At 54.5% G+C, this 27,545-nt stretch overlaps 1 protein-coding gene across 1 annotated transcript; it reads right to left on the minus strand.

Annotated features, from left to right (window-relative positions):
* Positions 1–17,063: 17,063 nt before the first annotated feature.
* On the minus strand, positions 17,064–26,816 carry BCL2L11 (BCL2 like 11). Its single transcript, XM_032684336.1, has 3 exons — positions 26,444–26,816; positions 21,524–21,630; positions 17,064–18,460 (listed from the first exon to the last, which is right to left on the minus strand). Exons 1-3 carry the CDS (start codon positions 26,814–26,816, stop codon positions 18,371–18,373), a joined length of 570 nt encoding a protein of 189 aa, XP_032540227.1. The 3' UTR covers positions 17,064–18,370.
* Between the last annotated feature and the right edge of the window lie 729 nt (positions 26,817–27,545).

Here is a 27,545-nt window from a genome sequence, read left to right on the forward strand (position 1 = left end):
TTGGCTGGGAGCTGTGCCTTGTCCTTGTTTTTGTAACCCCTTTGCTTGTGATGGATCTTAATCCGCTTCCACGAGGTCCTGGAGGGTGGAGGCAGCTTGGAAAACTTGCTTTCCCTGGAGCGGGGCTGGTTCCATGTTGGTTCTGGTGCTTAATTTGTTGTCAAACAGGTGGAATTCCTCCAAGAAAAGCAGCCAGAGGGTGAGAGATTCTTCAGCCAGAGCCAAGGGGTTGGATCCTGCCTTTTCTGGTTTCAAATTGAATCACAGTCCGTGGGGGTTGTCCTTGCTCTCTCCCTGTTTTATCCCAAACCCTCGAGGAGGGGAGCCAAGGGATTTTGCAGATGGACAGAGGAAGACAACCAGGGGTCACTGAAAAGAGAACAAAAGTAGAAGAATTTTACAAACCACATTATTATTACTGAGAATGTGTTTAGTGTGTGTTAACTGAGGTTTTCCAGTTGCTTGAGACGTCCTGAAGGAAGCAGAGCCCATGACAAATTCCAACCCTCATCCCATTTTTTTATGCTGTTCAGAAGTTCCTTCAATTTAATACAATTAATTTAATTATATTAATTTAATTTAACACACGGGCACCTTCTGTATGTGAGTTCAATAAATGCAGGAACAGAGGGAAAACCTCAGGAAGTGTGAGGTCTCACACTGTCACCCTGGATGCCCCTTCCCCTGGGAAAGGGGTGCAGCTTGTAGAAGTTGTTTTCTTCCTTCTAAATTGGGGAAAGGGGAAGCAGGAAGTGCTCACTCCCCAAAGGGAATGAAACTGGGCTTGCACAGAATCCCAGACTGGCTGGAGTTGGAAGGGACCTTAAAGATGATCCAGTTCCATAGGCAGGGACACCTCTCACCAGGCCAGGTAGCTCCAAGCCCCACCCAACACTTGCAGGCTTGGGGAATGGGATTTCCCTCTGACTTTTCCCAGGACAAATTATTTTTTTGCCTCCTCAAGCCCCTTCCCCAACCCTGGAATGAGTCTCCCGGGTTTATCTCAGCTGGAAAAAGGGGCAGAAAACACAAATGCTGGATTTGGGGTGAAAAGCTGGGAAAGCTGCAGGTGTCCTAAAGCCTCTGGCTCTCCTGATGGGTCCGTGGGGTTTATCCCACGTTCCAAAGCACTTGGGCCGGGATGCTGCTGGGTCACCCGGCAGCTGGAAGGCGAAGATGCACTTGGCCACAAACAAGATGAAAAAAAAAAAAGTGAGTGAGACGAAAAAAAAGGTGAATAAAAATGAAGCAAAACCAGCTTTAGCAAACCCCCGCGAGGAGCTGGGGGTCGGGATGCTCCCGGCTCCCTCCGGAGGCCGGGAACGCGCCATTCCCGGGGGGTTGGGGGTGGGAGGCGAACGCGTGGGCGCCGCGAGAGCCTCTGGTGCAGAGCTTTGGGGCTTCCTGTTTCCTTTTGAAGCTCGAGCAGAATTTGAAAGCAGCGGCTGCCGTGACCTGGACCAATGATCGGGGCAGAGCTCGGCGCAGTTTCGGCGCCCGTTACGAATGCCAGGGCTGCGCTTCCAGCCGCTCCGCTTCCAGAGGCTCCGCTCGCTCCCAGGCGGCTCCGCTCCCGGCGCCTTCGCATCCCGGCTCCACACGGAGCCCCCCTCCCCATGTGCCCCCCGTCCCAGGGGGCTTCCTGCTCCTCGACCCCCCCCGGGCACGCAGGGTAAGGTGATATTCCCTTTGCCAGCCTTTGGCTGCTGCCGGGAATTGCAAAAACCAGCCATGGAAGGGTTTGCAATTCCTTGCGCCCCGTGCGCTGCTGGGTCCTGCTCGGGACGGTGGGAATATTTGGGATTTTGCGCTGGCTGCGGGGTGGGTTTGGGGTTTTGCTTGTCCCGCAGCTCCCCCGGAGCAGGAGCTGCCCTCGGGGCTGCTGGGTGGGATCTGGATGCGGTGGGATCTGGCAGGGATTGAGGGATGCCCTGGGAGCCGCAGGGCGGGAGCAGCTCCGCGCAGGCACGGGGATGGGGGGAGATGGGATGTGGAGGTTCCTCCTCCCACCCCGGGGTCCTGCACCCTCATAACCGGATTCCCCATCCCTGGAAGTGTTCCTGGCCGGGCTGGACGGGGCTTGGAGCAGCCTGGGATGGTGGAAGATATCCCTGCCCGTGGCAGGGGTGGAACGGGATGAGCTTTAAAATCCCTTCCATCCAAACTATTCCGGGATTCCATGACAAATCCCGGCGGGAGCGGCACAGGCGAGGACGGAGCTCGGGCTCCGCTGTTGTCACGCCTCGTACCCAGAGTGCTTAGTCACCCTGGTGGGGGGGATTTTCTGCTGCACCCACGAGCTGTTTCCGTGCTCTCCCCTGGGCTTCGGGCTGGGAAAGGCAGCCGCGAGTTCTCCTCCTGCCGCTCCATCCAGGACCCGCCAGGGTTTTTCCCCTGGGAAGCGAGTGCACCCATCTGATACCTCGCAACCCGCGCTTGCTTTGGGACTGCCCGTGATCCCCCTCCCGGCTGTCCTGGAGCCGTGTGGCTCCCTGAGGGGTCGAACAGCCCTGAGCCGCCTCCTTTTCCTGCCCTGGCTCGGCTTTCGGCCTCGGGGACATCCCGCGGCAGCGCATTCCCGGCCCTTTCCCTTCCTCCTCGTTATTTTTAATCCTTTAATCTCAGCTGCCCGGCACCTTGGGCGTCCCACCGCGGCTGTGGGGGAGAGCACGGCTTCTCCAGCCCATCCCATGGATCACGATGGGATCTCCGGTGCATCCCCCGCAGTTTTCCAGCTGATCCCCGCTCCCTGGAAGGCGGCTCCTGTTCAAGCCCGGGCCCCATCGCCGCCTTCCCCTCCTCAAGCCCCGAGTTCCCTTTTTTTTGGCTGGGACGCCCAAATTTTCGGCAACAGTGACCTCTGTCGGCATCGGCACGGGGCCCGATGGCAGCGGCCTGGCCCCGCTGTCCCCACCGCCGGCACCCACCGCCTCGCTCCTTATTCCACCGACGGGACTCGGTTTTTGGGAGCCCATCCCGCCCTCCCGGCTGCTCCAGAATCCCGGCTCCGGCGTTTCGAGAAGCGCCGGCGACGGGAGGCGGCTGCCGGCTCTGCTCAGAACCGGTGACAAGTTACCGAAAGGTCTCCCGGGGACAACCCCAAAGCCGAGAAGCCGAAAATTCGGGGTTTGAATCGGCGCGGCCAGACCTCCGTGACTCATGTCAACAGAGGCGCTGCCCGCCGGTGACTAATCCCGGGAGCACTTTCTGGCGGTGCTTGGGCTCCAGCCACCTTTCAAACGAGGATTTTTTTTTTTCACAATTCAATAGCGGCAATAAAAAATAATGCAGGTGAGAGCACAGCAAAGAGGGGAAAGGAGGCGCTTTGAGTGCCGCTGAGCGGGGCCTGACAGGCCGGTTTTGGTGTGACCTCAGCTCCTCCATCCGCGCCTGCTGCGCGCTCAGGGCGGCTTTCCCTGCCGGAAAACGCTTCCAGCTGCCCCGGAGCAGCGCGAATTCCGAGCGCGGACCAGCAGCTCCCGGCCGGCTGCAGGTGGCGGCGAGTTCTGGATGCCGTGGGGCCGTGGCGGCGGCCGGGGGAGTGACTCAGAGGCGCTTTGGGGCTCTGTGGTTTTGCTTTCATGGTTTTGCTGTGACTTAGCAACTTGTTTTTTCGCTCTGCGGGAAGGCAGGTGCCGGCATGCCCGGCAGAGCCGCCGGCCCCGCAGCATCCCGGCCGGCCATCCCGCGGCATCCCGGCCATCCCGCGGCATCCCGGCCGTCCCGCGCGATCCCGGCCGCCGCCGCGGGGGTTTGGGGTGCCGAGCGTGGGTGGATTCCTGCAGCCGAACCCCGCGGGGGATGCGGGCGCTGGGGTGGAACGTGATCCCCTGGGACCTGCGTCCCCCCGGGGCACCACCAGCAGCTCGAGATCCCGGCGGGAAAATCCGGCAGCTGATGCCTGCCCCGAGTCAGGCCAGATGGATTTGGAAGTTGGGCCAGTAAACTGGTTTTTTTTCCGGGGAAATGCTCATGGCTGCCAGCACATTTTCCAGTTTTGTCACAATACTGGGGGGGAAGAGAGGTGGGAAGGGAGCAGGTTTAGTGTTTTCCCACCGCAGTGTGACATCCCTCCTCCTCTTTCTCCTTCCCATGAGATGCTCGTAGGGTGATTTCTTCCACTGTCCTTCCAGGCAGGACATTTCCCACCAACTTGTGTTCTGCTGGGCTGAGCTCCAGGGGTGTCCCAGACAAAGAGGAGCATCCATCCCCTTGATTTTTTGGAGGAATATCTGAGCATTAGGTGCCACTGCAGCCAGTGTTGGGCTCCAACACCTCCAGAGTTCTGCACCTCCTGGGTTCATCTGGGGACTCGTGATCCTTCACATCCCAGCAAGGGAGTGGCTGCCTGTGTCAGGGGTGGGAAATGGGTGAAAGCCACGGATGAGGGCACAGAGGGGACAGCTTTTGGTGCTTTTCCCTGGCTCTCAGCTGAGCCAGAGCATCCATCACCCACCTCACGGCAGCTCCCTCGGGCACGGCCGGGATTGTCCCAGCGCTGTGGGTTGTCACCGACACAGCTGTGGCACAGCCAGGTCAGGAGCTGGAAGGGTTGAAGCCACCAGGTTGAGGGATTGAGGTTGGGATGCTCAGCTGGACCCGGGCACAGCCGTGGAGCACCCAGTGCCAAATGCCTCCGGATCTGAGCTGCCACTTTGGTGCCATAAATCCAAGTTCCCCAGAACCATCCGCTCCCAGCCCCCCCTTCCCGCTGCGTCAGCCCCTCCCGGGGCTGCTCGTGCTGACTGAGTCATCCCTGAACTCCAGCTGAATCCGGGAGCACAGACCTTCCCATAAGCCACGTGTGGGGCACACTGTTTTCCCGAAACCCTGCTCCTCCAAAATCACGCTAAGTGGGAATTGAGTGGGAAAAACTCGGAGTAGGGCCACAGGCAGGGTGACAACCACCCCCCCTGCAGCGGGAGAGAGGGAAAGGGTCCCTTAGCTGGGAGGGAAAGGGCTTGGAGTAGGGTGAATATCTGGGATGCGCTCGCCGGAGCCGTTCCCTGGGGAATGGGGATGGTTTCCATCGCCCATGTGCAGCCAGAGCCTTTCCCACGGGGTTTGCAGGGAGGTCACGGCCTCTTTTAAATGGGGATGGGGGGGAAACAGGGGGCTGCCCAGTGGACAGGCTGGAATAGCATCCAGGAGCCCCAGAGCTTGGGGGTACATCACCTGGGTGAAAGAGAGGAGAGTGGGGGATCCCTCAGCAGAGCCTCCTGCAGCCCCCAGCCCATTCCCAGCCCCCTCTGCCCCCGTTGTCCCCATGGATTTGGCTCCAAGCCCTGGGAAACGAGACCTTTCCCAGCAAAGGCTCTTTCTGATGAGAAAAACTCCCTGATCCTTTCCCCTATGGGTGTAACCCAGGGGAAGTGGGAGAGCCCATCAACCATGGGAAAATGTCCTTCCCTGCATCCCAGAGGGGGAGGACGGGGGCCATATAAACCCCCGGCACATCCCAGGGCTGGGAGCTGCGGCAAAGAGAGGCCAGGTAGGATATGGGATGGGTTTGCTCTGGTCTGAGATCCGTGGAGGGATCCCACTGCAGGGGATCCGTGGGTGGCTTCGGAACCTGGAGTGCGTGGGGTTTTCTCTGGGATGCTGGGGGCTCTGAGCTGAGGGAATGCCAGAACCTGGTAAAGCCAGGCTCTGGAATCAGTGACATTCCTACAATTTTCCCTGGCTGATGGATTTTTTTATCCACCCTCGCCCAGTGTGGATCACTCCCACGGCCCAGGGAAGGACGCAGGAGCCAAGCTTCCCTCTGCCATTCCAACATTCCCCCCATTATTCCAATTAATACTGAAGCGTTAATGACATTCCAGCAGAAAGTGTGCAGGTTGGGACTGAGGTTTTCCCAGGGAAGCTGATCCTAAACCCTTGCTATAAAATGCCTGTGGAATGGGAAGTGTGGGAAGCAAAGAGATGAATCCCTGGGGTGGAGCATCCCACTGGGACACAAGGTGGCACAAAGCCCTGGGCGATTCCCACCCTGCGGCACAAAACCCACCAGGACAAACCTGCTCTGCTCCTGCCTCTGGAATTCCTGGTGCTGCTTCCTTGCTAGGTGGTTCCTCTGTCCCTCCACAGGTGATTCCCTGGCCCAGCGCTGGAACATAAGAAGCAGAAGAGTTTTTTTTTAAGCAGCATAAATTTTAAAAAATCCTATTTTTCCTATTTTTTCCCCAGGGAAGCCAACAGAGTGAGTCCGCAGGAACACAGCTGTCCCGCTGGGATTACGACTGGAAGGGTGGACCTTTCCCCCCCCCATTATTTCAGACACCACTTAACGGTGGGAAATAAGTGACATTTGTGCAGTCAGTTTTTCCCATGGAAACATACCCGGGCCTGACTCCTCCTCTCCCGTCGCCGGCGCTGCTCCGCGGGACGTGGGCTCCGGGTGAGTGTCTCCGTGGGATGGAGGGCACGGCTTCGGGATGGGCTTCGGGAATGGCTTCGGGATGGGCTTCGGGATGAGCTGCTCGAGGGGCAAAGCACTGAGCCAGGGGGAGCCATCCCTGGGTGTCCAGGGGAGGCTGCAGGTGCCATTGGTGCCCCGAGTGTCACCGGCACCCTGAGTGTCACTGGCCCGGCTCCCTGCCTCCAAACCGGGGGTTCGGGAGGCTCAGCAGCATTCCAGTAAGTGGAGGGGCCACGTCACGGGGGGGTGGTGGTGATTCAGGGCCTCCTTGATGAGGAAGGAAAGGGAAAACCCCACGGAGCCGCCGCGGGAGGGGCTGGAGCCCGAGGGCTCCCCCGGGATGAGTCAGCGGCGAGTGCTGTGGCTGCTGGGGCTACTGGGGCTGCTCCTGCTGGGGCTGCTGGGGGTGCTGCTGCTACTGGTTGTGCTGGTGCTGCTGGTGCTGGTTGTGCTGGTGGTACTGGTGCTGCTGGTACTAGTTGTGCTGGTGCTGCTGGTACTGGTTGTGCTGGTGGTACTGGTGCTGCTGGTACTGGTTGTGCTGGTTGTGCTGGTGGTACTGGTGCTGCTGGTACTGGTTATGCTGGTTGTGCTGGTGGTACTGGTGCTGCTGGTACTGGTTGTGCTGGTGGTACTGGTGCTGCTGCTACTGGTTGTGCTGGTGGTACTGGTGCTGCTGCTACTGGTTGTGCTGGCACTGGTTGTGCTGGTGCTGGTTGTGCTGGTGCTGGTTGTGCTGGTGCTACTGGTGCTGTTGGTAGTCTTGGTGCTGGTGGTACTGATGGTACTGGTGGTACTGATGGTACTGGTGGTACCGATGGTACTGATGTTACTAGTGGTACTGGTGGTACTGGTGCCACTCCTCAGGGCCATGAAGGATCCCAGGGTCCCCTCCCAGCAGCAGCCGGGAGCTCCCGTGTAGGGAGACAAAGTGGATCCGGGAATACCATCCCATCATCCAGACCCTGCAGCCGGTCCCAAACCCCTCCGGAGCCCATGGAATTGCTCCTCCAAGGACGCCCACTCCGTGTTTTATGGGTCTGGGGCCTTCCAGATATCTGGGATTTATGATCCTTTTGGTGAAATTGCCATTTGGGATCAAATCCTGGCACGAAGGTCCTCACTGGGCTCTTCTGCCCACTTTTCCGTGGCATTAAAATCAGGGAGGGCGATTAAAATCAGGATGGGGTAATTAAAATCCATCAGGGCAATTAAAATCAGGAAGGGAAATTAATCAAAATCTGGCAGCTCCAACCACTGCGCTACTTTCTATAGTTAAATAAATACTATATTTGTATGTGCATATTTATATATTTACAAACCTATTTTATATAAGAATACACTGTATATAATTCTGTAAATACTTACATACAGATAAATTTGTTTCCACTGAAATAAAGCTACTGAACTTATATTTACATATGTAAAATGTTTCTATTGAATTCTTCCTCTTATTCCTGCTGAATGACGTGGTCATGAATAAATATGTAGAAATATAATTTATGTTGATTAAATAGAATGGAATAAGAGAATTGGATAGAAGAGTGGGATAGAATATGGCGGATAGGATAATAGATTATATTTAATAAAATGTATATAATATATTGTTATACCATCATTATATTAGTTATTATGCCATATCTTATTATTATATTCTTAATTATTATTTATTATATATGGGATAGTAAAATATTATCTAATCTAATCTAATATAAAATAATATAATATAAAATAATATAATAAAATCCTTATCACTGGAGGCATAAATTAAGCTAGTTGAGGAGGTTAATTAAAAAAAAAAAGGGTGGGGGAATGGACTATTTTAATAATAAAATGAACAATAAAATAAAGCCACTTTGGGTGTATTCCCAGGATGTCGGAGGTGTGGATGCAGTAGGAATACCAGGATGTGGGATGGATGCTGGGGGGGTGGGTTAGAGGCCACTGAGCTGCAATCTGAGAGTTCTGGCATTTCAGGAGCAAAGAATTTGGTATTTACAGACAAATACAGACATTGCAAATAAATACAGGCACTGGAAAGAGACAGAGCCTTTGGAAATAAATACAGGCTTTGGAAATAAAGGGCAAGGATTGGGAATAAGCTGAAGCACTGGAAGTAAATGCAAGGATTTGGAATAAATAAGATTAATTCTTAAAGGCAAATTCCCAGCCCCTGGGAAAGACATGTTTGATTTTCCAGGTGGGTTCCTTGATATTGAATTTTCCATCTTAATTCTTAAAGGCAAATTCCCAACCCTTGGGAAAGGCCTGTCTGATTTTCCAGGTGGGTTTCTTCATACTGAATTTTCCATCTTAATTCTTAGAGGCAAATTCCCAACCCTTGGGAAAGGCCTGTCTGATTTTCCAGGTGGGTTTCTTCATACTGAATTTTCCATCTTAATTCTTAGAGGCAAATTTCCCCCCCCCCCCATGAAATTCCTATAGGATTTTCCAGACGGTTTTCTCGGCGCTTCATTTTCCAGACTAATTTTCAGAGGCAAATTCCCAACCCCTGGGAAAGGCCTGTCTGATTTTCCTGGTGGGTTTCTCAGTATTTAATTTTCCAGCTTAATTCCTAGAGGCAAATCCTGATCCCTGGGAAAAATCCTGTCTAATTTTCCAGGGGTGGGGGTTCATTTCCAAGCCAAGTGTTTCTTCCCATTTTTCCAGGGTGAAATCCATCCCTCTTCAGGCCAGAGTGATCCCCCCTCAAACATCAGCTGAAAACTTGAACACAAATTCCCTTTTTCCCCCTCGTTTTCCATCCAGCTTCCCACGGGATGCTCAGGGAGCACCACTGGCCACGGGGGCAACTACAGCCCTTGGATGCCCAGAAATGCTGGGAATTGGAATCATAGAATATCCCGAGTTGAAATGGACCCACAAAGGAGCATCAAAATCCATCTCTTGGTCCTGAAATAGTCCAAAATTCTGTTTTCTTCACCCGTGCTGGGTGCAGTGGGAGAAATCTGGAGATTTGGGGCACTCCCAGGGTTTCAGTCCTTCCACACGAGTTCAAACCAAACGGGTTTTATCTCGATTTTAGGTGTGGGCTGAACACTCCTCTCTGCCTGACAGCAAATGTTCCCAGCATGTTCAATCCCCAAGCCCCCAAATTTATCAAACCTCTCAGTTTTTTGCCCCCTTTTGACTCTGGTTTAATCGATGACGTGGAGAAGGAGGAGGAGGAGGAGGAGGAGGAGGAGGAGGAGGAGGAGGAGGAGGGGGGAGCGTTTGACTCAAACAGCAGCGAGACCAAAATAGCAAAGTGGAAATTCACCTCAGCTCGAGATTTGAAATGAAATAACAGCTCGAAATCAAAGAGTTCCCGCCTGGTTGAGGGAATTCCAGCCTGGCTCCGTCCTCTGCCTGGGGAGGGGACAGTGTGGGAAAGGGGGCAGGGCCCTGGGGGTTTTTTTGGGGTGCTTTTGGTCATTATTTCTCTGCGCTAAATAGAGGAAGAATAAGTTTCAAGCGAAGCGTGTTTTGTTTTGTCACAGGAAGTGGAGAGAGCTTTGGGAGAGCCCTGACACATTGCCTTTAAAGTATAGATTTGAGTGTTTTCCTGGCCAAAACAATAGGATGGATTCGTGCCCGGCGTAAATAGGGGGATCATTTGGGGGGGGGGGGAGCAGGGTGGTGGGACCCCCACGCTCAGGGATCCAAAGGGGAAGAGGTTTGGGGCTCTGGGGGGTCCGAGGGAGGAAGACAGTCCTTCCTGGGGGAGCAGCCGGCCGTCATTCCCTGTGCCAGGGAGCCCGAAATTGTGGGGGGCGAGGGGCGAGGGCTGAGGGAGGCTGGGGCGCCTCGGCTTTGGGAAACCGTTTGAGCTGTTTTTCGGGCAGGCTTTTTGGGCTCCGGCGCCTCCGGCAGCGGCAGCCTCAGGAAAAGGAGCCGGGTTTCACAATGGCTCAGTCCTCCCCCAGCCGGGCTGCCCCCGCCGAGCCGCCTCATCCTCGGAAAAAACCCGAATTGGTTTTATTTCGGAGCCCGGGCGTTCGGCGGGGACGCGGCGCCGGCGCTTCTTCCCTCTCCGGCCAGCCCGGAGAGCATCGCGGGGCTCCGGCGGCACCCAGCCCAGCCCAGCTCCCATCCTGTCCCAGCAGCTCGGCCACCCCCCAAAAAAACACCCCCGTGTCACCCCCCTTGCTCCGCCGGGGCCGGTGGGGGGCCCAAAATCGCCTCCACGCCGAGCCCGCTGCGCGCTCGGTGACCTTCACCGAAGTTTTACAACTAAATTGCAGAATTCCTCCTCGTCCCGCGGTATTAATTTGCTTTTTGGTTTCGTTATTAATATCGAATCGGTGCGAGGTCGGCGGCGTCGGCTTTCGGTGGTAATTCACAGCTCGAGTGATTTAATCCGCGTTACGCTCACAGAAGGAGGGCTCAGCCGGCGTGGCTGGGGTGGGTCCCTGCTGCTGGATGGGGAAACGCGGTGGGAAATTAGCTGGGAAATTATTTGGGATCGGGAAAAATCCCACCGGGTCACGCAGGGGTGGGTTTGGCTTGTCCTCTGGTGGGGAGCTGGAAATAATTCCAGCTAAAGTGAGGATGCCCGGGGGGGTGGGCTGGGCTGGCTCGGGCTTGTCCATCGCTGCCTTGGGACTCGTCCCTGCCTCGGGCATCCAAATTTGGCCAAAGAGGGATTTTGGGGTTAAATGTGCCCTTTTTCTCGTTGTGCTGTGGCTCTGCTCCGCCTGTCCTCGAGGCTGTACCCTCACTGAAAGGTTGCAAACAGTTTTGGGAACACGCTGTCTGCCTGAAACATGACAGAATCGGCCACAAATTGCAGATGAGACTGATAACAAAAGCCAACAACAGAAAATAGGTAGAAAAACAACACGGTAAAGGCTGCGAGACCACTGAAGGGCTTTTTTGTGTGTTTTTTTAACCGGTTCTCTCACAATGGAAGTGAAAACACATGAAAAGAGAAATGTCTTTTGTTCTCCCACTCAAATTAAGATGCCCCAGCACCAAACCAGGCTTGAACCCAGTGGCCGGAGCTGCTGCCCAGCCCGGTGGCTCTCAAATCAGCATTTTTGCAGCCAAGGTGGTTGGTTGTGTTTTTGGGGGAGTTCTCATAATTTTTGAACCTTAAATATCCTCCCCACGCAGCACACTGTCAACTCAGTTTATTTTCTCGACCCAGCCTGTTGTACCTGAACGTCCCTGCTCGAATAAATCGGGCTCGAGCTCAGAAATTAGGATGAGGTTTTTGTTTTCGTTCTACTTATTTCATCTTTGTTTTTATAAATAAATACAAATCACTCAAACTGAAACTCGATGGCTTTGGTGATAATCAAAGAGCAGCCCTGGGGAAATTTTTCTTCATTACCATGTTCTTTCACAGCCCACACTCGGGGTTTCGGGAGGAAAACTGTTTAACCTTTGCAGCAGCACAGCCCCGACGCTTTTTTGAAGTCCCGTCACGCTCAAACTCGGGGTTCACATCGAGGAGCTGCCTTGGCATCGCCTGCATTTTAGGGGCCACGAGTCCAGAAGGAATCCTCTCATCCCCCAGCCCTTTCTCCCCTCGATTCACCCCTTCAGGATAACATAAAACCCCCGAGAAAACTTTCAAACCCACCCCCCACCATCACCACCACCACTGCTTCATTCTTGTTGTTGTTTTTTCGGTTCTGTGGGGCAGCTCTGTTCTCTACCAGCTTTGTACAACGTGTTTTAGTATTTGCAGCTCACTTCCTGTATGAGGTTAGTTTGTTTATCATAAAACCCCTATTTTTAAACCCATTTCTGCCAATAAGTCATTTGAATGTCAATGGCAGGCGCTCGTGACTGTCCCCGGGGCTCGGGAGGGGACTCCGCCGCTGCTCTGGGCTCCGGGAGGGATGGATGCTGGAATCCCACTGGAATCCCACACAGGGTGAGGCCTGAGGGTCTCAGCGCCCCCACGGCTCCTCCCTCGGCCCTCAGGAGGTTTATTTGCGTGCCTCAGACCCGAAATCAACGGGATTTCTGGGAATCCCGGCTTCTTTAGCCCAGGATCCCACGCCGGGGCCGTGGTGAGGCAGAGCGGCGGCGCTCGGTGCCCTTTCCCTCCCTCGGGAACGGCCCAGCCTTGCCACCTTCCAACTTTATTTCCCCCTAATTAACAGCCAAGGCAACTGTGGGGATTGTCAGACAATTGTTTGCTCGTCCAGAACTGCGCCGAGGCGGTTCAATTACCGGCCCGCGCGGCCGGGAAGCGCCGGCTCCGAGCGTGTCCTCCCGGGAAAAGGGACGGACGAGCCTGTCAAAAACCCAGCAAGGAGAAATCCATCAAATGGGGCAAGAAAAGGCCCCAAATCCCCACGAGGGCTGTGGGAGGTTCCCAAGGCTACACAGGACCGGCCTGTGCCGGCACGGCGGTGTCACCGCCAGGGATAACCCGTTGCCTTCCTTCCCTAGGGATGGAGGTCTTGATTTTTTTTAAAATTCCACAGAAAAGAAGCCAGAATAGGCTTGGGATGCTCAGGAAGGGCAGTAGGAAGGTCCTCATGTTCCAGCCATCCTTGGTCTTGTCTCACACCACATAAAAGCCCTGTTAGAGCATCTCTAACGTTCCTTTACTGCTTTTAGGGGCCTCCCGGTATCCAGCTGCTTCCCATCCCTGTCTCCACGTGGGTTTGGCCCATCCAAGACCCCGCCAGAAACACGAGAAAACCCCACTGGAAACAGTGAGCTTTGTTGCAGTATGAAAATCAAATGCAAAGCTCGGGGGGTATTTTTAGCTGTTTAGGGCTTGAACAGGTGTTTGAAAGGTCAGCGGCGAGTCATTGGAAAAAAAAATAAACACATATCTCTAGATCCGTGGATGGTGAGGGCCTGGCAGTGCCCAGGGGTCGCTCCCGTAGCGCTGGTTGGCCACCGCCTCATCCCAGGCTTTGGCTGCTCGGCATTCCCGAGGCCGGCAGGGGCTGAGGGATGTGGGAACATCCCAGCCTGGCACCTTGTGTGTCCTCAAAGCGGCCAACGGACACAGGGTGTGGTGGCTTTTCCTGTGAATAAAATTCAGGGCAGGGTGTGTGTGTGGGGGGGGTGTTCACCTTTTCAAGGAATAAAGGAAGTTTGGCATCCTTAAGACAAAGCGGGTTTTTTAGTAGTTCCCAAAGGAAAAATCTGAGGGCACGGGAAGGGCTCTCGGGGAGGAGCCGGGCGGTGTGTGTGTGGTGGCCCTGGGCCGTGACCACCTTGGGCTTGGCCATGGCCAAGGGAGATGGTGGCCAGCCTGGGCCATGGCCAGCTTCCACTTGGCCACAACCACCCTGGGCCATGACAACCTTCCACTGGGTCATGACCACCTTGGACATGACCAACCTGGGCCATGACCAACCTGGGCCATGACAACCTTGCACTGGGCCATGACCACCTTGGACATGACAAGCTTTCACTGGGCTATGACCACCTTGGACATAACAACCTTCCACTTGTCCCTGACCACCCTGGGCCATGACAACCTTCCACTGGGCCATGACCACCCTGGGCCATGACAACCTTCCACTGGGCCATGACCACCTTGGACACGACCACAGCCAACCTAGACCTGGCCGTGGCAAAGCACATGCCCAGAAGGAATCTGGTGGGAATCTCTCCTTGGTTCCCCTGGTGGGAATCTCTCCTTGGTTCCTCTTCCCAAGCTCACCAGGTTCGGGCAGGTCACAAGCTCCTTCCAATATTCCCAAGCTCCTTCCAATATTCCTGAGCTCCTTCCAGTAAAAGTCACAGCAGGGTCACATCCCAGGTGTGACAACCCACAGGCTCCCAAATTCCATGGGGACCGGAGAGCCACGGGACCAGCAGCTGCCACAGCCTTGGCTGGGGCAATACAACCCTCTTTTTTTTTTTTTTTTTTTTTGTGCTAAATAAGCCCCCAAAATAGCACCTGAAACCAATAAACTTCCCTTTCAGGAACTTCTGTAATTTGAAACACATTCAAGAACAAAAAAAAAAAAAAAAATCCAGAATTTTTTTAGGTTGTTTATCAAGTAGGACTTGGGGGGGGTGTTTTTAAATCCCCTTCAGGTGCCAGGGCATGGAGGAGTAAGAAAAGCTGGAGGGGAAAAAATAGGATGGAAGGTCAAGGCAGCAAGAGAGTGGGATGGGAATTTTTAGGAGGATTTTGCTTCAGCTTTAAAATGATAAAAAATAACCATGTGAAATAATAAAGGGAAAAAAATTACATGGTAATGTTCCATTAAAAAAAAATCAAAATCCTGGTAATAACAGCACTAAATAATAAAAAGCATTAAATAATAAAATAGTAACAAACCAAAGCAAAAATAATAAAATAAACCCCCAAACTTTGTCAATACCCACGAAAACCAACTGGGGACAAGGAGTGCATGGGAGGTGCCCAGCAGTTGGGTTTGAGCCCATGAATGCAGGGAAAAGCAAAAAAATTCCAAGGAAACCTCAAAGCATTCCCAGAAGGGGCAGCTTTCGGGCTTGGGAACACTCGAGGCAACACTTTACGAAGGTGTTTTGTTCAACAGCTGCATTTTGGGCTCCTGGGAAGGGAAACATCAGGTCTGGGGGAGATCTTGGGGAGAATGGGTGAAAAGTGGGGAGAATTGGTGATAAACAGGGAGATAAAGAACAAATATCCCCTTCCCAACCCTTGCCAGGTGCTCCTCAACCCCCTCCCCACCCCAGAAAAAAAACCCCAACACACGTGACAAATAGTTGAAAGTTTTTATTCATATAAAACTCATATTAAAGAACATAAAAGATCGCATCTGGAAAAACCAACAAAAACAACCCACCCTCCCCCCCCAAAAAAAACAAAAACAAAAAAACAAAAAAAAAGGATCTGCGATTATTTACAGCAGTATTGCACAAGTAAAAAAAAGTGGCAATTACCCTGTCCAAAATTCATCAGTGCAAAACACAAAGGAAGGGCAGGGAAATTGCAGTCAAAAATGCTACATCCGCTGGGTCCTGCGCCACGACTTTAGAGTGACCTCACGGGATGGCTGCTCCCAGGTGGAGGAAAACCCGGACTGAACAGTCCCAGGGGCGTGGAGAAGCCAAATTCCCACTGGATTTTTTTTCCACTAATGCTGAAGTCTTTGACGTGCCTAAATCCTGGGGAGCGGGGACTTAGGCACTTGGAGCAAAAGGATGCGTTAATCCACCCCCACGATGGCTTTTGGAAGGTGATCCAACACTTATGGCAGGGAGAGGAGAGAGAGAGACAGAGAGAGACAGAGAGAGACAGAGAGAGACAGAGAGAGACAGAGAGAGACAGAGAGAGACAGAGAGAGACAGAGAGAGACAGAGAGAGACAAAGGGGGAAACCAAATCTTCACAGGAACTTAAATAAGCAGAAAATAAATACACAACGTTTCTACAAGTTACAGCATTAAACAGTAGAGTGCATTAATTACACAGAAAATTTAAAAAAAAAAAAAATTAAAAAAAAAAAAAAAAAAGGCCCTACAGTATTTACCAAGTTCAACTCTTAAAAAAAAAAGTTTAGGAAAAAAAAAAAAACAGGGTTTTTTTAATAATTTTTTTTTTTTTTAATGTATTTATAAGCTGTACAAAACTTACAGGAGAGAAAGGAGAGGGAGTACATTGCACACAGATATTTGGCTCAGATGATGAAAATACGGTGCCCTACTCTAATAAATATTTGGGTATTTACAGCTGGGGGGAAAAGAGGAGAAGCGGGACCAGGAATAAATCCGGGAATAAATCTGGTTTCCCCACATCCAAGGAAAACTCTTCATCACATCCTTTTGGTGCAACACAGAGCACAGGTTATGCTTAAAACAGCCCAGAGCCAACGTGGCTAAATGGGCATAATCCCTATTTTATAACATCATTCTTCTGGTTTGAGGCTTTTCAGGGGGGTAGGGGAGGGAGTTCCCCCTAAACCTGCTTTTTGGGGGTTAATTTTCCTATGCCTTTTGGCTGGGAATTCCTCCTGTGGAGAAGTCCCTGGGAGACTTTGCCAATGTTTGGAATTTTTTTTTTTTCCTTAAAACGAACCTATTTTTTTTGTCTCCATGGGAGGAGGGGGTAAAGTGCTCGGCGATTCTTTGGTGTATTCCAAGGGACACATTCCAGGATTCCATAAGGCTGGGAGACCCCAAAGCACCATTTCGTCCACCAGCAACGATGAAACTCAACTGGGAGAAAAGTCTCACTTGGGTTTTCCCCCCCGTCTGCTGCCCAATTTTACTTATTTAATTTTACCAGCAGCCATGGAATTCCATGTAGGTTCCCACGGGAAATCATGAGCCAAAGCCAGAGCCAAAATCCCATGGGATGAGGAGCAGGATCTGCCCCCGGCCCAGCTCACCGGTTATCGAACCCCTCGCTCTCCACCAGTGCAAAGGTTCCCCCTCACACACCCTCTCCAAAAAAAAAAAAAAACCCTTCCTAAAACATTCCCTGCTCCTGTGACTGACGCCCGCCTTAAAAAAAAAAAAAAAAAAGGGAATAAAATTGACAATCGAGGTTAAAACTCGCTCCAGGAGCACAGGGGCAGGTCCCACTGCACCCCATCCATAACCATCATCCATGGCACTCAGCAGCTGCTCCCTGTGGGCACAACCGCTCTCGGAGGGGGGAGCTTGGGATTGGGTTTTCCTTCCTTTTCTTTTTTTTCCTTTCCTTTTTTTTTTTTTTTTCCCCCCCTTTTCCTATGGCGCCGGCGAAAACCGGTGAGACCAGAAATGACCTCGCACGGCGTCGGGACGTGGGGGGAGTGGGACCACCTGCACCCTCCAGAGGGGAAGGGGCACGAGGTGGGCGGGTGGGGAGGGTTGTGCATAGATACGGGGTGGCCGGAGCAGCCACTTCTCCCAAAAAAACATCCGAGGTCCACCGGAGGCAACGGGACACACACACCTGGGTCTTCCATGGCCGTGGCATGTCCGGGTGGAAGGGGAGATCATTCCCTGCGAGGTGGGGACAGACCCCCCCACCGTGGCAAGTCCTGCAGTGGGTCCATGCCAGGCTGGCTCCTTCCAGCTGCATCCAGTGGGGGCTTCACAGGCACCCGCTCATCATCCCTCTGTGCCAACACGGAGAGGATCCCAGGAAGACACGGTCCAGCACCTTGGAAAAACCCCTCCTGTGAGCTTTGAGAACAACTCCGCCGTGGTGGGTCCTGGGAGCTTGCTCCTCCTGCCTCCGGGATGTTTTATTGCTGAATTCCTCAGTGTGTGTCCCCCCCCCATTCTATATATTATATTTTACACTAAGGAAGCGTTTTCACACGTTTTATAAGAAAGACTTTCTCTTAAAAAAAAAAAAAAAAAAAAGGCAACCTGGTGGATCGGGGTTTGTTGGTTGGTTGGTTTGTGATGGTTTGGACCCTGGAGTTCGACAGCGAAGTCTTGAGAAAAATTCTTCAGAGTGTATAAAAAAAAAAAAGAGAGAAATATAAAAACTACAAAAAAAAATAAAAATAAAAAATCATCAGTCAGCAGGAAATAGGCGATTTGCATGATGCAAAAAAGTGGATCTGGGGTAGCATTAGGTATTTACAGGTAAAAGAAGTGCTGATTTAAAGCCCTCTGCCCTTCTTCCAGCCTTTTTTTTTTGGCGGGCAAATGCCCTGGAGGCAAAGGGAGAGGGGAGGAATCTCAGTCTCTCGCCCATCAGTTGGCTCAGGTTTCCCCAGAGGATTCCAGGAACGATGACAACAAATTATCCCACGTTTTCGCTGAGACTCTTTCGGGACAAAAAAAAAAAACAAAAAAAAATGATGATAAAAAAAAAAAGTAATAAAAGTTGAAACACTAAGTAAACACCACTCTGGGATAAAAACACTGCACCGGAGCCCGGCAGGTCGGCGTGGGACGAACACCCTCGTCCTGCCACGTGTCCTGGGGGAGAAGCAGGGTGGGAGTCCCACATCCATCCGTCTGTCCATTCCTTCCCGGGCTTTCCCAGCGAGGAAACAAGTCCTGGAGCCTCCCGGGGTGCGCCGGGCGCTCACTGCAGCCTCCAGATGAGGCGGACGATGTAACGCAGCAGGCGCAGGATGACGACCTGGGGGTTTCCCACCTGGTGATCCCAGAAACCCTGAAACAGAGAGGAAGGGAGGAGGAAAAAGAACAACAACAAAAAAAAAAAAAAAAAAAAAAAAAGAGAAAAACCAAATAAACCAGTGAGTTTGATTTCCAGCAGGAAGGCCCTGTGTTACAAACACCTGGAAGATATTCCGGAGGTGCAAAATCAAACGTTTGGCAAAGAATGAGGATAAACCCAGTGGCCTTTCGTGTTTTAACCCTCCTGCCTTTGACCAAAGTGTCAAAGTTGCCCTCTCCCAACCACAATGGCCATAAATGTGGATTTTGGGATTGAGTGGCACCACCATGGTGTCACATGCATGTGGGCATGGGAGCTGTGCAGCGTTGCCAGGAGGTTTGAAAGATCCCAAAGGAGCCCTGTTAGGACATTTAGGGAGGGTTAAAACCACAGGGTAGAGGGAAAATATTCAAAATGAAATGAAAATCCCCCTAACAAGGGAGAAAAGCACGTCCAGGTCCTCCTCCACCAGCCCAAGGCTAAGCCCACCACACTGCCCAACCCTCAATATGATGGAGAGCAAGGAAAAAAACAAACAAAACCCCCATCAGGCTTAAATGATGGAAGAGAAATGTCAAAATTAGGTTCTGCTGAATAAAGAGGTAGAGGAATAATCAGGGAGCTGAAACAAGGCACTCAGGGTGGACATCCAGAAGAATTCCTTCCCGGGAAGGACTGTTAAAGATGGGAGATGGGGGAATGCCAAGGGAGTTGAAACAGGGCATTCAGGGTGGACATCCAGAAGAATTCCCTCACGGAAAGGATTGTTAAAGACGGGAAGGGGCTGCCCAGGGAGGTGGTGGAGTCCCCATCCCTGGAGGTGTCCAAGGAAGTTCTGGACATGGGCTGGGGGATAAGGTGGGGATGGAGTACAGGGTGGGCTCCATGGGCTGGGAGGGCTTTTCCAACCTCAGGGATTCTGCGGTTCCTTAATTTCCCACCCTCTGCCAGCAGAAGCCTTGGTCTGGTGGCCACTGGAGCACGAGCTGTGTGAGGCACAGAGGGGCCGGGGTGAGGAGCTGCCCGATTTCCCGCCGCCTCTCCCGAGCTGATCCCCGCGGGTGACGCACGGACGGGGAACGTGACGGGGGAACGTGACGGGGGAACGCGCGGCCCCGACCCGTCCGACAGCCCCGACCTGCCCGGCGAGTGCCGCTCTGGCACGGCCCCCAGTTCCCCATTTCTAACCTCAGCCTCCAAGGGCAGAGCCCAGCCGGGCGGGGCCCGGCGGGCACGAGCCGTTCCCACCTTCCCCTCTCGCCCCCGGGGGCTCCGGGAGCGGCTGGAACGCTTCCAGGAGGAAGAGACACCTTCCCCACGAGGCAACAGCTCCGCGCCTCGGGGGGGATAATTCTCCGGTTTTGGGTGCAACGAGGGGGAGAACTGGGCAGATGCTGACTAAGGCAGGTCCAGAGTGTTTGTAGGGTCACCCCCTGCTCGTGCCATGGAGCGAGCAGGACGTGTCCTCGGCGTTCCGCCTCTCTCCCCGGGGGCAGGGGGCTGGAATCTTGGGATATGCCTGGAGCGCATTTCCAGCAGCGAGGGGGCTGGTCCCCAAGGGATAACGTGGGCAGGACGCTCCTGTCCCTCACAAACCTGTTCACACGAGGGGCTCCTGTTCCTCACAAACCTGTTCACACCAGGTTTGCCAAATTTAAGGCACTGCTCTGGGAGGCAGGAGGGAGATGGGAGAAGGGATGAGGGTGGCTGGGCGCTGGCACAGGGTCCCCAGGGTAGTGGTCACGGCCTCAAGGTTGACAGAACTCAAGGAGTGTCTGGACAATGGTCTCAGGCACATGGTGGGATTGCTGGGGTGTCCTGGGCAGGGACAGGAGTTGGACTCCTTGATCCTTGTGGATCCCTCACAGCTGAGGGTATTCCATGATATGGCAGGGCTTTCCACATTTCCACCAGCTCTTCTGGATCAGCTGACTGCTACCAGGTGCCTCCAGCTTCCTGAACAGCCTGGTCCCTCCCTTTCCTTGGAAAGATGTCCTTTCAACCCAAAAAGTGGTTTCTCCAGGGATCAGCCTGGAGTCGGTGGGGGGGGGGGGGGGGAGGTCAGAAGATGCACATTCTGGATTCAGGATAAAGCACAGCTCATCACAGTTTGTTGCAGGTCTGAAGAGCCAGAGCGTTTGGAAGAAGAATGGAGCAGATGGAGACGATGCAGAAAGCTGGATCATGGCAGCTGGACCCCCCTTTTGGGGGAAAGCCAACCCTCCGGACCCCGGGAGCAGTGAGGAAACGCTGCGGGAGTGACTCAGGAGATGGGGAGGGCGGATAAGGATCCAGGCAGCCGGCATTCCATCACCAACACTGCTCCCAAACCGCGCTCCCGGCTCCTCTTCCCACAGATCCAGGGACCAGGAAGCACAAGCACGGACACGCAGCCGTCGGGAACACTCGGAGTCACCACCGGCGAGGCTCCTCTGCAAACTCCTGTTGCTTCACCCCCCGGGCTGGGTCGGTTTGGGGTTGGGTCCCTGCTTTTTTCTTTTGGCATTAGCGCATCGATCGCTGTTGCAACACTCCAAGGTGAGCCGGTTTATGGTCTTATAAACACCCGTCTTTCAAAACAGAGTCTTTGCAAGAAAAATAAGTTATCGGACCGCAAAGTTTCCTCTTTGCAGCTTCCCCAGGCATGGCAGCAGCAGCAGGGATTTGGGAGCTGGGATTAGAATCCCACTGCGCTCACTCCCTGAAAGCAACAGTGCCTGACGCTGACACCCCCAAACTTTCCCTGTCTAACTCTCAGAAGCCTGTTCCTCGCTACCATCAGGTCCGGGCCGGAGCCACCAACACCGACCCCGAAAAGCTCCTACCAACTTCTCCCCCCAGAAGGCCTCCAGCCCCAACCTGAAGGTTATTTCTGATTGATTCGACACCGTGGCAGCCGCAGACGCCGGGCCGACACCGCCACCCGCGCAGCCCTTTCTCCATCTGAGTGCACCCGGCGCTCACCGCAGCAGTTTCCAGAGATGATTAAGCTTTTCCCTTTCAGAGAAAAACGTGTAAAAGAAATGGAAAGTAGAGAGAGAGAGAGGGGAAAGTTACCCTTCGTGGACAATAGGAGGCATTGAACTCGTCCCCGATGCGCCGCAGCTCCTGCGCGATCCAGACCTCGGGCTGCACGTCCTCGGCCACCGAGTGCCACCGGGAAGCTGCACAGGGAAAAACGGGAGTGTTGGGAAGGGAGGAACAACGAAACTTCACAGCAGGTCACCCAATCTTGCCATTTTATTGCTGCTTTTTATTATGGCTGTGCCTTGACTCTTACACCCAGGTGCCAGATGTTCCGCGGCACAAACGCGACTTGTCGTCACAAGCCAGGCTTTTATTCCTTATCATTCCCATTATTATTATTATTATTATTATTAACCATTTATTTATTTATTTATTCATTATTCTAGGCTTTCCCTGGGAGCATCTCCAAGCTTTGGTCCCCTCCTGAACAGGGAGAAAAGCCAGGACGCCACTCTCCTGTTTCCTTCCCTCGCCAAACCTCCTCTTCCCCCCCTCCTTTCTCAACAGTTTTCTTTCCTTGCAGGCACGGCAGCAACTCCTTCCCCTAACCTTAAAAACCCTCTGTCTGGATAGTTTCAGCCAATTATCACATTTCTGCCCCCAGTCATCCCCAAGTGCCCAAGAAGGAAAGGAAAAGGGTTTGTCACAAGGAGGAGAAAGCCACAGTTGGATTTGCGTGTGGAGAAACCACATTCCCAGCGAAACCAAGTGCTGGCTTGTAAGTGGAAAAAGAGTTAATGTATTGACTATACTGTGTGATACGTAATTATTTCAGTCTCCATCTTAAGAAGTTATTAAACACGTGATAAATCCCTCAAACAGCCAGGGGAAAAAGGAGGCAGGACCACGCACGGTACTGGCACTGCCTCATCCCCCCTCCTGCAAGCCCAAGTGCAGGATCCTCACAGGAATCGCAGCCTTAAGGAAAATAATAATAATAATAATAAAAAAAAAACCTAAAAAGAAAATAAACAAAATAAAAATAAAACAACACCACACAATAAAAAAAACCCCAAACAAAACCAAACCAAAACAAAAAAAATCTCCACTGCACAAAACAAAACAGCGTTTTGGCACGACAGCTTCAGAGGAATCACAAGGGAACAGGGGAACAGCTTCCAATCTGCGAATATTCAAAGGATTAGCGGGGCAGTAAAAAAAAAAAAAAAATTAAATAAAAAGCCTGGCTCCGACCTGACTGGAAAATGTCTCTGGGAGCCAAGGCAGCGCCGCTTGGCTCGGGGACGTGTTTTGTTTTCACGCTGTAGTAGCGCAGGAGTAGCACCCGCCGGCTGCCCAGGGACGGCCCCGCAGCACTGCTGCTCCTCGCCGCTGAATGAAACACAGCCCTCGCGATATTCCAGCCTCTGGATCTCTCCGGGAAGGCAAACAGGGATTCCGGCCGGGGCGGAGCGACCATCCGAAATCCCACTGCCGTCAGCAGAGCCGGCCCAGCAAGGGAAACAAAAACACCACGGGCAGACACGGGACAAAAAGATGCCGGGAGATACGGGGATCTAGGGAAAACCACGCGGGGCAGCAGAGGGTCTGCTCCCTCTCCATCCTTTCCCCCCCCTTTCTCCATCCTTCTCCCCCACCCCCCACCCCAGCAAAGCGCCCACGAGCTCATCCGCCCCGAGAGGCGAAGCCTGGGGTTGGTGGCTGAGAGCGAAATCGGGCTGAGGTTTTCAGAAAGGACTTTCTGTGGCGCTGCGTCAAAAGGGTCCAGTCATAACTGGTCCCCAAACCAGTCAGAGGTGCTTTCGGGGGCGGGGGGGTGGGGTTGGGGGGGGGTGGGGGTGGCACAGTCATACCGCGACACACCGAGGGCGACACGGCCGCCCCGGGGACGGGGACAAACCCGGAGGCCACCACGTCTCACTCCAACCCATGGGATGCTCCGGCACGGCGGCGCTGCAGCCCCGGCTCAGAAGGGCAAAAAAAAAAAAAAAAAAACCAACCCCAAATTGCACCTTCAAGCCCCGGGCTTAGTTATCCAACCCCCCTGGAGAAAACCTCCTCGGAGGAAATGGCAGCAGCAGCTCCACTGGACACCACCACCAGCTTCCCGGCTCGAGGTTTTCCCCTTAAATCCACCTATTTCCACGGGGAGGATCTCCTTAGTGGGCAACAAGAGGTTCATGATGCTTCTCTTCCCACGGGAAAATTATCAGGATCAGAGCAGCCCATTTACAGACCACTTGCTCCAAACGCATTCCCAAAAGCCATGCAGATGGAAAACCCAACGGAAGGACATGACCCTCTCCCACCGGGACACAAAACGTCAGGCAAAGAGTCTCCCAACCCCTCCCAAAAGGTGAGTTTCTTGTCTTTGGGTGATTTATGCTCCCAGCAGGGCACCCACCAACTCTCCCAACCTCATCCCCAAAAAGCAGGATCATCATCCTTTTCCCCTGTACCTCCCCTGGCACAACCGAATCGACTCACCCCTGCTCCTCTCCTACCCATCCCCAAAAGCATCTTCCTGGACATGCCAAGCCAACAGCACAACCCTTCCTCCCTTCCTCCCTCCCATCCCAGAATCCCAGAACCTCCCCTTGCTGTCTCATTTCCAAAATAAAAAAAAAAAACAAACTGGCTTTGGAGGCATCCACCACCTCCCCACCAAGGACTCTTCCTCACACAACACGAGGCATCCCGGCATTCCCAAGGGCTGCCTCCACCTTTTTTTTTTTGCCCCCACCATAAACTTTGGGCAAGGTTTTTTATGAGGTTTAGAAGAGGGAGTTTTGGGGCAGAGCACGAGCTGGAGCAGCCTTGGAGCAATTCCCTGCTGCCCACGGGAGAGGCTGGGAGCATCCATCGCTCCTGCTCGCAGGAAGCGCCTGTTTATTATTATTATTATTATTGTTGTTATTATTAAAGGCCACTTGCTTCTGCTTCTGAGAGAAACTCTCCACCTCACAGCCTCTGCTCACCACAGATAAAATCAGTACATAAAAGCACAACAAAAATATACCCTTTGCTTCCTTCCCGAGGGACTGACCCACTTCCATGCGGAAAACCTCACGGCACGCATCCGGCGGGACACTGCCAAGGCAAAGGGACTGAGGGAGAGGTGTGCAGGGCAAAGCCAGGGATATCTCTCAGGGAGAGCTGCGTGGGAAGTCACAGCCTGGGAGTTGTGGTCCCAGACAGGGATAAAACAGCTCCACACCTACACATTCCCAGTTTAATCGCGTTTGGGAACATCCAAGGGTCTCGGTCAAGCAGCGCCAAGAATTTTCCGTTTGCTTATAGTTGTTTAGGATGATGCCCCTGGCAACACTAACAGAGCACAGGTTCCACTAAAACAGCTGATGAGAATGCAGGAACTTGGGAAGAAAAAAAAAAAAAACCAACCAAAAAAAACCCCAGGGAAAACATCCATTGCTTCCCGGGAAAAAGAACCTGAAGCTGTGGAACTCCAGGAGCATCCTCGCCCTGGCTGTGCCAACGTGAGGTTGTGAAACTGCATTAAGCTGTAATTACTGCAATAACGTCCCAAAATCTTTCCTAAGGGCACGTTCCAGCAAGGCCTCCACAGCCCGTAACCACAGCCCGGAGCCGGGAGGAAGCAAAAACACCGCCGACAAAAAAAGACGGTGTTTTGATCCCAGAAAGCTGGGACTTGGTGTTTGTCCTCCCCCCCACCTTGCCCTGGTTTCACCCGGTGGAAGTCAAAAGGTTTCTCCCAGCTAAGGGGAATTAATCAGGAGAGGAGAATGCTGGACACGTGGGTAGGTTTTCCCCGCCCGAGAGGCTTTACCTGGCAAAGCCACATGTAAACACCCCCCCGCCCGCCTCCACGCCGCTTCCCAGCGGGATTTTGGGTTCTGTGACCCCCTCGCCTCCAACACTGAGAGCCCAGAGAGAACCGGGAGCGACGCACGAGCCAGAAGCCACTTGCTTGGCAAAACAGCCCTGGAAGAGCAAGCCCAGAGTAGGAAGCCGGACTCTACTCTGTCCCCTCCTCCCTTGGCAGGGACTGACCCAGCCCGGAAAAGAATAAACATCATAGTAATCAAAACCCCGGCGCTGGACACGCGGGAGTTCCCCGGCACAGGGTTTGCTCGGCGGGCCCAGCCAGCTCCCACAAATCCCAGAGTGCCGGGCCAGCAGCCAGCCCACGGCCCGCTCGGGACAGCCAGGCTTCCAAAATCCAGAGGGTGGGATGTGGGAGGTGCTGCTGCAGGTGTGCCACACACCAAGGAGAACCTGTGGCTTCCATCGTGCCAGGGGAAGCCGAGGCAGGTGAGGAGCAGGACCCTTTGTGCACTTACAACCCCCTGGCACTGTGTACTCCCACCTTACACACCCCTCTGGCACTCACACCTGCACACAACCCCCTGGCACTGTGTACCCACACCTTACACACCCCTCTGGCACTCACACCTGCACACAACCCCCTGGCACTGCGCAGTCACATCCTCGCGCACCCCTACAGCAACCCGTGTTTCTCCATCATTCTGAGGAAAACCAAGCCAGGCGAGGAGGAAAAGGCGAGGGAAGGCAAGCCAGGTGAGGAGCAGGACCTCTCATGCACTTCCAATCCCCCTTGCACAGAGTATTCACATCTCTATGTATTTCTCCTTGCACTGTGCACTCGCACCTTTGCACACCCCCATGAGAACCCGCCTTTTCCATGATTCTTAAGGAAGGGAAGCCCGGCCAGGTGAGGAGGGGAAGGGAAGGGAAGCCCGGCCAGGTGAGGAGGGGAAGGGAAGGGAAGCCCGGCCAGGTGAGGAGGGGAAGGGAAGGGAAGCCCGGCCAGGTGAGGAGGGGAAGGGAAGGGAAGCCCGGCCAGGTGAGGAGGGGAAGGGAAGGGAAGCCCGGCCAGGTGAGGAGGGGAAGGGAAGGGAAGCCCGGCCAGGTGAGGAGGGGAAGGGAAGGGATCCCGGCCAGGCGCGGAGGGAGGCAGAGGATGCGGAGCCCGGCCGCAGCCCTTACCCATGGCGCTGAGGCAGTGGCTGAGCGCCTGGCAGGGCGGGCTGGGGGTCTGCGTGGCCTTGTCGCAGCACAGGGGCCCGGGGCTGCGCTCGGCGTCGAAGGAGAAGTACCCGCTGGAGGAGCGCGGCAGCAGCGGCGACCTCCGCACGAAGATGAAGAGCGGCGAGCGGGTGGCGAAGGGGCCGGGGCTGGCGGGCGGGCCCCGCGCCGCGGCCGCGCCGGAGCCGTTCCCGTTCCCGCTGCCGGCCCCGGGCAGGGCGGCGGGAGCGCCGGGGCGCAGCTGCGCGCCCGGGCCCGGCCCCCCCTCGGCCGCCGGCAGCCGCCCGCCCTCGCCGTCGCGTCGCGCCTTCACCTCGGGGGGCTGCTTGGCCATCGGGGCTGCCTGCGGGGAGCGGAGCGCCGGGGGAGCGCCGTCAGCGGGGCCGGCCCGGCCCTCCGCCCGCCCGCCCCATTGTTCTGCCGAGCGCCCAGCCCAGCCCCGGCCCCCGTCCTGCCCCGCCGCGGCTCCCCCCCAACTCCCCCCCACTCCCTCCAGCCCCGCGCTCCCCCCCGCTCACGGTGCTGCCGCCGCTGCTGGGGCGGCCCCGGCCGCCGCTGCGCTCGGGTGTGCGCGGGAACGGCGCCGGCCACGACCCCGCTCCGCCCCGTGTTTACAGCCCCAGCACCGCCCCGGCCTCCCCCCGGCCCCCCGGCACCGCCCCGGCCACGGCACCGCCTCCCCGAGACGGGCCGCGGCACCGCCCCGGCTGCGGCTCCGGCACCGCCCCGGGGACCGCCCCGCAGAGCCGGCACCGCCCGCGGGGACCGCCCGGCGACCGCTGCGATGCCCTGGGCACTGTCACCTCCTGCACACGCGCTGTGGGCGCACGTGTGTGTGTGTGTACAGGGGTGTGAGCGCACACGCGTGTGTGTACAAGGGTGTGAGTGCACACGCGTGTGTGTGAGCCTGTGAGCGCACATGCGTGCGCTCACAGGCTCACACACACGCGTGTGCACTCACAGCTTTGTATACCCACACGCGTGTGGGCACTCGTAGCCTTACACACACACCCACACACCCCTTTGCTTTTCCTACCCTGTGCCGGGCCGCTCACGCCTTTAC

This window comes from Chiroxiphia lanceolata, chromosome 3, assembly GCF_009829145.1.
Source record: "Chiroxiphia lanceolata isolate bChiLan1 chromosome 3, bChiLan1.pri, whole genome shotgun sequence".
NCBI classification, from domain to species: domain Eukaryota; kingdom Metazoa; phylum Chordata; class Aves; order Passeriformes; family Pipridae; genus Chiroxiphia; species Chiroxiphia lanceolata.